The sequence below is a fragment of the Oncorhynchus mykiss genome, chromosome 10 (assembly GCF_057628025.1).
Source record: "Oncorhynchus mykiss isolate SJ-2025 chromosome 10, ASM5762802v1, whole genome shotgun sequence".
NCBI classification, from domain to species: domain Eukaryota; kingdom Metazoa; phylum Chordata; class Actinopteri; order Salmoniformes; family Salmonidae; genus Oncorhynchus; species Oncorhynchus mykiss.
The window spans coordinates 56,484,224-56,498,413 of NC_143031.1; the positions used below are offsets into that span (position 1 = coordinate 56,484,224).

General features: G+C 42.4%; 1 protein-coding gene across 1 annotated transcript in view; it reads left to right on the forward strand.

The window, feature by feature from the left end:
• Positions 1-11,581, forward strand: part of LOC110533148 (neuromedin-K receptor) — a 38,281-nt gene extending 26,700 nt beyond the window's left edge. The window contains exons 4-5 of the mRNA XM_036933395.2: positions 6,880-7,076; positions 8,656-11,581. Coding sequence (XP_036789290.2) covers positions 6,880-7,076; positions 8,656-8,962 — 504 coding nt within the window. The 3' untranslated portion in view covers positions 8,963-11,581. The remainder of the gene's footprint in view (positions 1-6,879; positions 7,077-8,655) is intronic.
• The last annotated feature ends 2,609 nt before the right edge of the window (positions 11,582-14,190 follow it).

Below are 14,190 nucleotides of genomic sequence, written 5' to 3' on the forward strand. Positions count from 1 at the left end.
CTCAATCAAGGACAGAAAGAAAACAAGTACTATCCACGTCATGGACATGTGAAATATAAGATCGTCTTGCCTTGTTTCAATTATTGCGCAGGCATCCGTGAACTTTTCTGTCACTCCATATTGGCTGCCAGAAATAGAGATGAGGAACATTTTATTTTCGTTTTCTCTCCGGGTTGTTTTCCTTCACTTCTTTTTGCTCTTTTGCTCTCTGCCTGTCTGGGCTCAGTCGTGTGGTGTGCTCTGAACTTTGCTCTTCTGAGCCTCTGAGCTTTTATGAAAATCCCTTCTGTTGAATCACCCACTGTGAGAAGACAGCCGACTCTTTTCCCATGCTCGTCCACAGGTCCACTTGTTGCTGAGAGAGAGAGAGAGAGAGAGAATGTACGCTACCTGTATCCACAATGCAACAGGACAGGGAAGATGGGTATATTTCCAGAATAAATACATCTTTCTACCTAGATTAAGGTGACCAGATTTCTGAAATTAAAACTGGAGACATTTCCAGCTCGGCGGTCAATATATCATTAAAATATCCAATGTTATTATCTATGAACTAAAAAATGGGGACAATTCCGGTTTCATGTATTTAGCCTAACAAGCACATTCTGATAGGCAGAGAAAACAACTATACTACAGAAACACTACAGACAAGACAGAACTGTCCGATCTGAACAGCCATTCAGTGGTCCTGGTAGTCTGGGTACAACTGATCTGAACAGCCATTCAGTGGTCCTGGTAGTCTGGGTAGAACTGATCTGAACAGCCATTCAGTGGTCCTGTAGTCTGGGTAGAACTGATCTGAACAGCCATTCAGTGGTCCTGTAGTCTGGGTAGAACTGATCTGAACAACCATTCAGTGGTCCTGTAGTCTGGGTAGAACTGATCTGAACAGCCATTCAGTGGTCCTGGTAGTTTGGGTAGAACTGATCTGAACAGCCAGCCATTCAGTGGTCCTGTAGTCTGGGTAGAATAAGAGCAGAATAGAACATGAGCAAAATTGAAAAAAACAGACAATAGTATGTGTGAAATACTTAACAACATAATAAAGAAATAAGATGATGATCAGGTTGGTACCTACATTGTATACTGATACCAACCTAATCTGTATTTTTCTCAGAAGAATGTCATTTCTTCAGGATTGCTCTGTCTTTGGCCAGCTTCTCCATGAACTCCTGGCAGGGGAGGTTGAAGTTTGTCTTCACAATAAGCATGGCCTTGATGGTAGGAACAGGGAACCTATTTCTTGCTGCTGTCCATAGATCATTCATTTGGGAGAACACTCTCTCGACTGGTGCAATACTTCCAGGTAAGCACATGACAACGGACGCTAATCTAGCCAGGTTGGTGTGTGGGATGTCGTTCTCTTTGAAGTGGGTAACCACCGTGCTCCATCTCTGACTAAGCGGTGTCTCAGATGTTTTCCATTCTTCAAGCGATTCCCCCCTTTAGGAACTCTTGCAGGCCAGTATCCTCGTCACACATTGCATCCTCATTGATGGTCACATTGGGGCATTTTTCCTGCAGTGTGCCTGCTGCCTTCTAGATCTCTTCACGCTGAGGTTGCCTTTTTAAAAGGAGACAATGTAAATATTTTAGGTTATCTGTGTGCTTTCCCCAATGCCTGCAAGTAGTTCACAGCCGTAGTGAAGAATGATTGGGATGTTTTGAGAAAGCTCTCTTTAGACATGGCTCCATTTTCTTCTAGCTCTCTCAGAAGTCCTCTGACCAAAACTGGAATGAAGTTGTCATCACGTCTTGCAGTCAATTTTGCCTCAATGTTTCTCAGAATCGCAGCGGACTCCACAGCACAGCAGTCCTGGCCTTCAAGCATCTTGATCGTGTCACTGAATACGGTCAAGTTTCCATGGACAAAGGCCAGCCAAATTTCAGTCAGTGGATCTTCGAACCTTGTTCGCAGGACAACAGGGCATTTGTCTTCAGAAATAAGAAAGGATTTCAATGGCACATACATTTTCAGCACTCTTTCTAGAGCAGGGTGCATGGACAGCCAGCGAACATTGCTGTGTCCTAAAATGTTATGGTACTCCTGGCCAACAAAATCGCAAAAGCTCTTCAGTCTTTCTACTCTGACGGTGAAAATATGGAAATATCCAAATATCTTTGTGAGCAGGTACTCAACATCAAGGGGAATCATATCCAAAGCTGTCCTGGCCGTGTGGGCAGGACAGCCTAAGCCAATCACCTCCCGCTGTAGAGCATTTTGGTATTTGTATTGTCGGCAGAGAATGCCACGACTTTGTTTTCCAGGTTACATTTTTGGATGACCACCAGGACCTCAGCTGCAATTTACTCTGCTGTTTCTCCTTTCAATTCAACAAAATCAAGCAGTTTTGTTTCCACAGATGTGCTGCCATCATATATCTTACATATCTGACTACTACTGGCAGCAGCTTTACATGTCCATGATTGGACGCATCAATGGACAGGGACACAAATTCAACGTGGTCTAGGTCCTGTGTTACCAAAGTAGTTGCCCATGGTGCTAACACGTTACTCACTATGGCTTCACATTGTGTCCTAGCACATGTAAACTTTGGCTCGTAAAGCTTCCGTGTAAGTTGTGCCGTGCAGTCCATAGATCTGTAACTATGATTGTGTCGCATAGTGTGGGTATGCAAAGACACCCTCCTGCACAGCTAAACAAATTCTTCTTGGGAAGGCTCTACCTTCTTGAAGAATGTGGTGACAGAGGGCATACCAACACGGCCAATCAGAGAAGCTTTATGCTTTTTCGTTTGCTGATGTTGTACCACTGTCGTTCTTCCCCCGTTGCCAATTGAAAAAGAGCAATTACAACGGGTGCAGTGAACCATTCTATCGTCTTGACCTGAGCGTATAAATGGAAATCCTCTCATGTTGTCATTAAAATTGCATTTCCGTTTCTTGGAAAGAGCCATCTATCTGCTCTTCTTCACTCTCTCTGTGTCACTCTTCTTACTCTCTTAACTTTTTATTTTCCTCCAATCTTTCTCCTCTTTTCTTCACTTGTCTTCCTGCTCTTTTTGCCTTTCCTTCTCTTTACCTTTACACCTCACTCTTCCACACTCTCCTCGCTTCACTCTTTTTACTCCATTTTTTTTCCTTCTCCTTCCTCTCCAACCTTTAATAATAAATAGTACACTATTAGATCAAAGACTTTGGTTAACAGATTCCCATTGCTTGCCTCATTTTTGTGTTTTATCTCAAAAACATTGTTTGGAATAATAAATTGGCAGGATCTGCAATCATATCTTTACCTTTCCTCCTCTCTCTTTCACTCTTCTTGCTATCCAGTCTTCCTCCTCTCCACTCTAACAGAAAACATTATGCTAATGTTATCCATGAAGATTTCGAAATATATTTTCACACTACTTATAATGCCAAACCATTCACATTTGTAATCTACAAATAAATATTCTCAGAATTATGCATTCATTTAATATAATCATATTTTCAAAATAGCCCGTCCACTGCATGTTTACATGTGAACGTTTTTTTAACCTAGCTACCATGAAAGTAGCTAGATAACGTTAACTTAGTTGACATAGCTAATGTTAGCTAGCAAAACCTATTTAAAACCTTATAAAGCAGATCACCTATCTGTATAATAAATTGTGACATTATAACATCATTCGCTAGTATCTCAAACAATTGTACCTGGATTGAACAGACGTTTGTGGTGATGTGGCTAAACTTGACACTTTCTAGCTTCTGGCTGAGTTCTCCACAGCAGTTTTCTCGAAAACTAGCGCGAGCAAGTAGTCAGTAGAAGAGATAATGAAGCTGCTATAGCTAGCAGCCCCCTCTGCTCGACAAAACAAGCACAACGTGATTGAGACGTCAACCGGTAGGCTTTGCTGCCCGGTCTTTCTTGCCACGTAAAATATTATTTCACTTTGCAGGCTGTTTTTAACGCACAGTTAAAAACGGGGACATTTCCGGGGACAGCTCCAGTCGGGGACAGGCCACCAAAAACGGGGACTGTCCCCGGTAAACGGGGACGTCTGGTCACCCTAACCTAGATGCTTCTCAGTATTATTTTTAATTTGACAGTGACATTGCTGCTTTTGTACCATACATATGCTCATCCTTCTATTTGGCATTAACACTGATCTAGTAAGTCTTTAGGTGTATATTTTCCTTGCTGTTATTCCGTTTTTGAATAAGTCCGTTCAACCTTGAACATGACCATATTTGCTTTTGCGATAACTCCTACCACCATCTAGCATCCACGCCATTGTGCAGCCTACCTACATAGAGCTAAGGGCTTAATCCCAAATTGCTCCCAATTTAACCTAACCCATAGGGTTAGCCTAACCCAACCCTTATATAGTAGTGCACTACTGTATAGGGAAGATGGTGACATTTGGGACAAATCCAAGCTCTCTCTTCAGAAGCGAAGCCATGTCCTGGGGATTCAAAGAGTAACTAAAATTTCCTGCCAGTCTCTCGGTAGGCCAAATGGTCAGCTTCCGTTTCTTTAATCTTCGGGGCCACAGGTCCTTTTGAGGGGAAGAGAGATATGTGCAATCAAAATAGCAGTCTTTCCGCAATGGACACACAGACACACACAAGCTCTGTTATTCTCTCCTGACTATCGGATCTGCCGCCCACCTGGAGCAAAGATCACCCCTTCCTGTGAAGAGGATCGACCCTGAAAAGCGTCTTTGGTTTCTGAAATAATTCGGGGACTGTGGTGCAGACTACAGAATAACACCAACTGGTGATAAGAGACTGAAAGCTGGAGTTCACTTCTTCCCATTTCAAACCTGCTGTTGATGTGTCTTTCAGAAACTGTGTTTTCGTCACCAGTTTCTCCCTGATGGAAAATTAAGGTTTAAATGGCTGATGTGTGTGGCGTTAAAATTGGTCGATTTTTGTGTTTGTTTTTTTGTATTTTGCTTCATCTTTGAGCAAAGGGCCTGGATCTGGAGTGGGTTTTTTATTAAGCAAGAAAGGCGTTTTGATATCTAACCAACACTTTGACATACATTGTCAAGAAAAAGTATGTGAACACTTTGGAAGTACCTGGATTTCTGTGTAAATTGGTCATCACATTTGATTTGATCTTCATCTGAATCACAACTATAGACAAACACAGTCTGCTTAAACTAATAACACACAAATTGTTGTATTTTTCTTGTCTATATTGAATACATCATTTCAACATTCACAGTGTAGGTTAGAAAAAGTATATGTGAACCCCAAAGCTAATGACTTCTCCAAAAGCTAATTGGAGTCAGGAGTCAGCTAACCTGGAGTCCAATCAATGAGACAGGATTGGAGATGTTGGTTAAAGCTGACTTGCCCTATAAAAACACACATTTGAGTTTGTTATTCACAAGAAGCATTGCCTGATGTGAATCATGCCTCGAACAAAAGAGATCGCAGAAGACCTAAGATTAAGAATTGTTGACTTGCATAAAGCTAGAAAGGGTTACAAAAATATCTCTAAAAGCCTTGATGTCCATCAGTCCACGGTAAGACAAATTGTCTATAAATGGAGAAAGTTCAGCACTGTTGCTACTCTCCCTAGGAGTGGCTGTCCTGCAAAGATGACTGCAAGAGCACAGTGCAGAATGCTCAATAAGGTTAAGAAGAATCCTAGTGTCAGCTTAAGACATACAGAAATCTCTGGAACATGCTAACATTTCTGTTGACAAGTCTACGATACGTAAAACATCAAACAAATGGTGTTCATGGGAGGACACCACGGAAGAAGCCACTGCTATCCAAAAAAAACATTGAAGTTTGCAAAAGTGCATCTGGATGTTCTACAGCACTACTGGCAAAATATTCTGTGGACAGATGAAACTACAGTTGGGTTGTTTGTAAGGAACACACAACACTATGTGTGGAGAAAAAGGCACAGCACACAAACATCAAAACCTCATCCCAACTGTAAAGTCTGGTGGAGGGAGCATCATGATTTGCTATCATCGACTGAAAAATGAATTCCTAAGTTTATCAAGACATTTTGCAGGAGAATGTTAGGCTATCTGTCCGCCAATTGAATCTGAACAGAAGTTGGGTGACGCAACAGAACCACGACCCAAAACACTGAAGTAAATCAACAACAGAATGGCTTCAACAGAATAAAATACGCCTTCTGAAGTGGCCCAGTCCTGACCTCAACCCGATTTGAGATGGCATGAACTCGAGAGCAGTTCACAACAGACAACCCAAGAATATTGCTGAACTGAAACAGTTCTGTAAAGAAGAATGGTCCAATATTCCACCTGACCGTTGTACAGATCTGATCCGCAACTACAGAACATGTTTGGTTGAGGTTATTGCTGCCAAAGGAGGGTCAACCAGTTAATAAATCCAAGGGTTCACATACTTTTTCCACCCTGCACTGTGAATGTTTACACAGTGGGTTCAATAAAGACATGAAAACTTATTGTTTGTGTGTTATTAGTTTAAGCAGACTGTTTGTCTATTGTTGTGACCTAGATGAAGATCAGATCAAAGTTTAGGGTGAATTTATGCAGAAATGCAGGTATTTACAAAGGGTTCGTACTTTTTCTTGCCACTGTATATCTACAGTAACATACAGCTCTTACCAGGCTCACTAAAGCACACACACACTCATTAAAGCCAATGCAGCTAGGTGATGTGGAAGAAGGAAACAGGCTGAAGCTTCATTTATCTTCTCCAAAGGAAGGAGAGACAGCTCTCTTTGCTCTCCCTTGAATAATAACTGCAGAGCGCACTTCACAACCTAATTAGCTCCAGTTGTCTGGCTGATCGAGTGGCAGGAGAATTTGCCTCTTTATCAGCAGACGCCACACAGTGTCCAGACAGCTCGCCTCACAGGGTTGAACGAGAATTGAACTAATGTTACACCCCCCCCCCCCCTCCCTCCCTCACCCCCAGGTGGTCAAGATGATGATCATCGTGGTGGTGACCTTCGCCCTCTGCTGGCTGCCGTACCACGTCTACTTCATCGTGACGGGCCTCAACAAGGCTCTGATGAGGTGGAAGTCCATCCAGCAGGTCTACCTGTCAGTGATGTGGCTGGCCATGAGCTCCACCATGTACAACCCCATCATCTACTGCTGCCTCAACAGCAGGTAAGGAGAATACACACATGTGCACACAGGGAGACCGCTAGGCAAGCAGAAATGGGAGCATTCACGGGCGGAGGCACATACACACACATACATACCCACATAGCTATATTTTCATGGTCGATGGTTGAAAAGGGCGTGGAAAGTATATTTATGCTGTTGGCCTACCTCTGTATAGGTTCATAACAATCCTTGAAAAACAACTGAGGTGCATTCGAATCTCCCATTTCAATACCCTGTAATCCTCTGAACAGAGCACACGAGAGATGTGCTTCAACAAAGGTCCAGGCAATGGCAACCCTGATAACAGTTCCTTTTGTGATGTTCATGCCCTCTTGAAAATGCAAAAAAATAAAATACCACATTAGGTATTTTAGGACTGAGGCTTGAAAGTAAAGCTACTCCAAGGACATCACTGAGAAATGCTGAAAGAGACCTGGAAATCAAAGCATCATTTCAATTGGTTACCATTGCATGCTTTCAGAACATGTTCTTTTAAGCCACTCAGTGCTTAAGGTGGGTCGTTCGGTACCTGTGTGACTCATTCTGTCTGCAAACAGGAACAATGCAGGTACAGAACCTGGAGGTATGACGTCGGGTGTAGTCATATAAGACCCTCGTGTACACAAACACTCCCACAAACCTACACATACTGTATCTGTATTTCCATGGTCCATTAGTCCGAATGGCATGAAAAGAGCATAGAAATGGTGTATCCATCTTGACAAGCTCTATGCCTTAGTCTGTCCTTTGCCTGGCCTCGGAAATCTCATAACCATATTAAACACAGAGCAAGACCTTGAAGAAGCTTCAGTGCTCTGAATCCAGACTCTGCGCGTTGATGAACGCTAGCTTGTGAATGATGCTCCCCAGTGCACTTAAGTTCACACAGGCAATTATCTAAAGCACATAGCGCTCTTACCATCGACACAATCAGGCTATTCAGGAAGGATGTGCTGTGTGGTTGCTTTGCCCCCTTCATGATGTGAATATATAAAAACAACATAAGTAAATATTTCTTGGCTATTCTAAGTAAATCTGGTCCGAGCCAAAATCTCCAGTTTTGGTAGAGTTTGAAGTATATCCCTGTACAGAACTCTATATTACAAATGTTTTATTTTATGTATTTATTCAAGTACTGTATTTTGTTGTTTATTATCTGGGTCATTAGTTGACTTTAAATTGATGGAGAACACAGGGCTGTGTATGTTGCAGTCGATTAGGTTTAGTTTCCTGTTTCCTAATTGTTTATTTGTTGCTGTGTGCTTTCGGTTGATGTTTAATGTCATTATACAACTCTCTCTTCAACCTCACTGCACTGTACACATTAGTATGTCATTTGTTTACTGCTGCCTTCTGAAAATCAGATCATTATATGAAACCTGGATTGTGTTCAGTAGGTAGAAAACGTTCTGAAACGTAGTGACACAGGTGCTGTGCTGCTTGAACTCGTCCAATAAAAACACAGAATCTCCTTTTCTGTTGGAAAACATTTTACAAACAGCGTGGCCTTGGAACACGACCCCGTTCGTAAAATCAAATCTCATTCACCCCCCCCCCCCTCTCTATCCCCCCCCCTCAGGTTCCGGGCTGGCTTCAAGCGGGCGTTCCGCTGGTGCCCCTTCGTCCAGGTGTCCAGCTATGATGAGCTGGAGCTGAGGGCCACCCGTCTCCACCCGGCCCGCCAGAGCAGCATGTACACCCTGTCCCGCATGGATACCTCCGTGGTAGTGGTGTATGACCCTGTAGACGGAGCAAACAACCAGAACCAGGCCAGGAAGAAGAGCTACGCCAACCAGAGAATGGAAAATGGGCTTGGTTGCAATGGGAACGGGGCCAAGGCTAAGGCAGGCTGCGCCCCCAATGCTGAGGCTGAGGACTTCTCCTAAAGGAGGGCATACTGGATGCAGACACACACTGTCAGGCATGAGCGAACACACAGGCATGTGTTCACACAGGCATGTGTGTACAGTACATGCAGAGACGGGTGGACATTACAAACATACATACACGCTGTCCCTGTCAATACACACACATGCAAACACACACTTTTCAAAGAGTTCAGAGAATATCGCTAAAAACACATTTTAGATGAGAAGCAGGAATTAATTGTCAAATATAACCATCAGATAGCATATTGTTGTTCGGTCTGTAATACTATGAAAATCACTGAAGTGTACTGTATATAAAAACATCCATAAGAAAAAAAGATTGACAAATTATGCCTGGCCAAGTAACATCCTGAATGCAATGGCTACTGAGTGTTTAAAACATGATGAACACCTGCTCTTTCCATGACAGACTGACCAGGTGAATCCAGGTGAAAGATATGATCCCTTATTGATCCACTTCAATCAGTGTAGATGAAGGGGAGGAGAAAGGTCAAAGAAGGATTTTGCTGGGGTTTTTTTCCACGCTCAACGTTTCCCGTGTTGTATCAAGAATGGTCCACTACCCAAAGGACATCCAGCCAACTTGACACAACCGTGGGAAGCATTGGAGTCAACATGGGCCACCATCCCTGTAGAATGCTTTCGACACCTAGATTCCATGCCCCGATGAATTGAGGCAATTCAAGATTAGGAAGGTGTTCTTGATGTTTTGTACACTCAGCTCCAAAAGTATTTGGCCAGTGAAAATATGTTTGCTGTTTTGGCTCTGTACACCACCAGCGCATTGGATTTTAAATGATATGAGGTTAACGTGCAGATTGTCAACTTTCATTTGTTGGGTATTTTCATCCATATCGAGTGAACCGTTGAGACGTTACAGCACTTTTAGATTCTCTCTGCTACAGTAGATACTAGAGAGAAAACATTTTCTGGAGCAACCTATATCTTTAGGTAGTGTGTCCATAGCTACCATTTGTAGCAGTGTGTTTTAGCTGTAGTCTTATGTGATGTATAGAATGACTGGTCCCATTTTAAACAAACCACAACTTACAAAGACTTCATATAGCCTACGAAAGTGCAGACGATCAGCTTTAATTTGAGGGTATTTCCATCCATATTGGGTGAACTGTTTTCAAAAATGCTAACCTCCCCTGTTATTGTTATGGTGAGAGGTTAGCATGTCTTGGGGGTATGATATTTCTGCGTCTCTAACTACAGCTCCCTGCTATATTGCACAGTTGTGCAATGTGCACATTGAGCTCACAGAAAACCTCAGAAATAAATGGAATTCAAATAATTGAACTGACTTTGGTCAATTAGTGGTTTTAGAAACTGAAAAATAATCTACATTTCGGTTAATTGCTCAGCACTTACAAATACTAAACTTGTAAGTACATTTTTCCCACTGCTTTTGGTCCCCTAAAATGGGAGGAGTATGTACTGTACAAGAAGTGCTGTAATTTCTAAACTGATATCGATGAAAATACCTCCAAATGAAAGCTGACAGACTGCATTTTAACGGCATTGTCATTGTATCATTTTAAATCCAAAGTGCTGGCGTACACAGCCAAAACAGCAAAAAATGTGTCCCCCGATACTTTTGGAGCTCACTGTATATAACATATTGTATATTATGAAATACTGTATAGATTTGAAACAATGTACAGAGTTCACGTGAAGAGCGACAGCATGCTACGTCATCAACGTATTGTTTACGCAATAATGCTGGCCAGTATTCCATTTTACAATGATGTGCTGGGGGGAAACAGGCAGAATCCATGCCCCCCTGACGACGGTTATTCTGTATGCACGTTCCGCACTGAGCTGAATGATCCTTTCTCATCACACACACTCACACTCACACACACACACACACACACACACACACACACACACACATACACACACACATACACACATACACACACACACACTCACACACACATACACACATACACACACACACACACACACACACACACACACACACACACACTCAGCACGGTGGGAGATTTACAATTAACATGCCATGGAGGAGCCCATAAAATAGACACGGACACCTCGGAGTACACCTAAACATTCCCTCCTTTGATCTTTTGCTTGCGGAGCTATGATTGAAACACTGGGCTTGCCGTGTTAGTTTCTGGGTCATGCTATTGTAAACTGTATAGGCTAGACTACCGTGTGCCAGATCCTCATGTGCCGCTCTAACATCAGCACATTTGATTGACCTGTGTTTAAGATATAGGCTTGCTAGATACCAGAGAGAGAACATTTTCTGGAGCAACCGATATCTTTACGGTAGTGTGTCCGTAGTTACCATTTGTGACAGTGGCTTTTAGCTGTAGTCTTACGTCATGTATAGAATGACTGGTTCCAGTTTAAAAAAACTGTGACTTTTATAAAGGCTTCATATGGCATACATATGGTCTTCGTAAGCACAGCACAGATTCCACGGCACGGCACAGACTGTCAAGTCTTATGTCATGTAGTTACATCCTGTATAGAATGACCAAAGTATCCGTCTATCCCTCCATTATGCCCCAGTTGTAACCTCTTTAGCCACTTAGTGATTTCCAATGGAAAAAACTGTTGATTAAACGCGCCAGTAAGAAATATCTTTGTTAATTGAGTTTTGATGGCATGCCATCGCTGCAGTGAATCTGGTTTGACTACCAAATGGTCCCTCAACTTTTTTTTCCCATAGTCCCGTGCGTGTGCAAGTGCGTGTCCTTGTGTGTGAGTGCATGTGAGAGTGCACATTTGTGTGTGCGCGTGTTAGGTGTTAGTGTGTATGCACATTGTTTTTCCTCCATAGTCCTAAATGGTCAACATTAGGCCACTATTGGCAACAAAGCAAACTAACGACCACACAAATGTGCACATAAATAACGAGCTAATTGTTAATTTAAAGCGGCGTCATTGATCTGAATCCGAATGCTTCGAACAGCGTAAATAGATGCCCATTTGTTACTGCTAATGTTTTAAAGCAGTGTCCATGTTTTTCTATGTTTGGGTAGCTTTGTGGTTGATACACGCTTTCAAATAGGAAAACACGTGCAGGGAAAACTGATGTGGAATGAAAGTAGCAGATGACAATTGCTCGTCTTTGTTTTTTAGCTGCCCACCTACTTTTATTTTGCCTTCATATTCCCATTGAGAATAACATCACCTCCTGCATTGTACGTACAAGTAGTACTGTAGCTTTGAAAGAAATGGCCACAATGAGGTTTTTATACTATCACAGTGTTTAGATGTGTGTGTGTGTGTATGTGTGTGTGTGTGTGTGCTTGTGCGTGCGTGCGTGCGTGCATGTGCCCACGGAGCAGAGTTTTCATGATCACAGTGCATGTGTGTGTGTGTGCGTCCACATTACAGTGGTTAATAGTGACCACAGTGTTTAGAATCTAGATTTCAGGTAAACCCTTGGGCCATCAATTAGAGGGGTGGTATGTCTCCCCTGTGTGTGTGTGTGTGTGTGTGTGTGTGTGTGTGTGTGTGTGTGTGTGTGTGTGTGTGTGTGTGTGTGTGTGTGTGTGTGTGCTTGCGTGCATGTACTATATATATGTGTGTGTAATCCTTCTGGGTTTAAATCAAGTGCTGGCACTAGCACCAGGCGTCTCTTCAGCCTTTGTCTTGTTTGGCTCGACACTCCAACAAGAGAATAACCACGTTTGGTTTAGGGTATTTCTTCCCCTGACCAACGAGCCGCGTTCTACCCAATAGCCCAGCGCAGTATAAAGACATTACATACCATAGCTCAGGTTCCACGGCTGTCTGATAGGGGGTCTCTAGGGGGTCTTCTGCCAACTCCCTCATGGGGCAAAGTTGATTCAAAGCCTGATGCACCGGTCTTACCTTGGCCCCCCAAGGCCCTTGCAGCCGGTGAAGTGTTGTATTTTGTCACAGTTTGAATTGAAATGTAATGGGGGTTTTTTTCTCCAGATGACAGACTACCCACCTGTGGCCCTCAGCTTGACTTAAAGATAACATGAAAATAACAGCTGTGTGGATGGAGAAGAAAAAAACACCCGGTAGTGAAGGTAACAAACTGTACGCACAACGAGTCACATTCAGTAGCGTTATCAAATATCAGTGGGGTTGCATCGCTGTGACAGGCTGCATCACAAGTGACGGAATGTAGTTATTTAGTTTAGTACTTGAGCATGATACCTCATTTTAAAGCGGTGCATTTATGCAATAAAATGTGAGGATTGGAGTCATTCTAGAAAATGCTATGGTGATACAGAGGCAGGAATTTGGCACGATGTTGTAACGGCAGTGAGCAGGTTAATCGAACGACATGAAGAGCATTATAACTTTGATCAAAGACATTTTCTCGATGTTCTTTTCGTGACACGCACTTTCGTGTGCTTGTTTTGATATGAGCTAATGTGACCATTCGATTTGATAGGGATGTGAATGCATATATTAACAGTGAGATCAGGCTAGATTCAGTTTCATATCGCCCTTCGTCTTCTCTGCGAGGATTCCTCCCAACGTTTCCCTAGACGTGAAGTCAACACGGTCTTACTAGAATATGTGAAGATGGTGACGTTAAACCATTGTAGTTATATGCCACTTAAGCTTTTGTATTAGCTGTAATATCACTTACAATGACATGACTTACCTAATCTGATGTATTACTTGCGGGTCACTTATTGTTCTAATGTCATTGTAAAGACGCCATTGTCTAAGATTAGGGACAGGTTGTCCTAATGTTCTATAACGTCAACATTCTGACATATTTCTAATGGAGGTATGTCTGGTGTTGCTGGGGAATGCCAATAGAATGTTCTAAGCCTTTATGAAAGAATGTAAAAAAAAACTTTAGAGACGTTATGATTCACGAATGTAAAGAAATACTGTATTTGCGTCGTGTATTTCATTACGTGTTGTCATGGTGTGTTTGAGCTACAGTTTTTATCATTCAATGGCAAATCAAGCTTTTCATCGATACTCCAACTGTTTTGATACAGTGTTGGTATTCATTAAGATATGGTTTGATACAACAAGAAGCAAAATACAGCAACAACGGGGGAAAAAATGTTGTGATGTCAGTCGTCCTTTGTGATGTCAGTCGTCCTTTGTATATTTGTGTTGCTGAAGACGATGTTTTAGGTTTAATGTATAACTAATGGTGCCTCTATCAAATGGTAGGTCTTTTTGCTTTGCAGTTGTCCAGATTTAACTGATTTGATAACACTTAAATGTAAAGGGCCCTG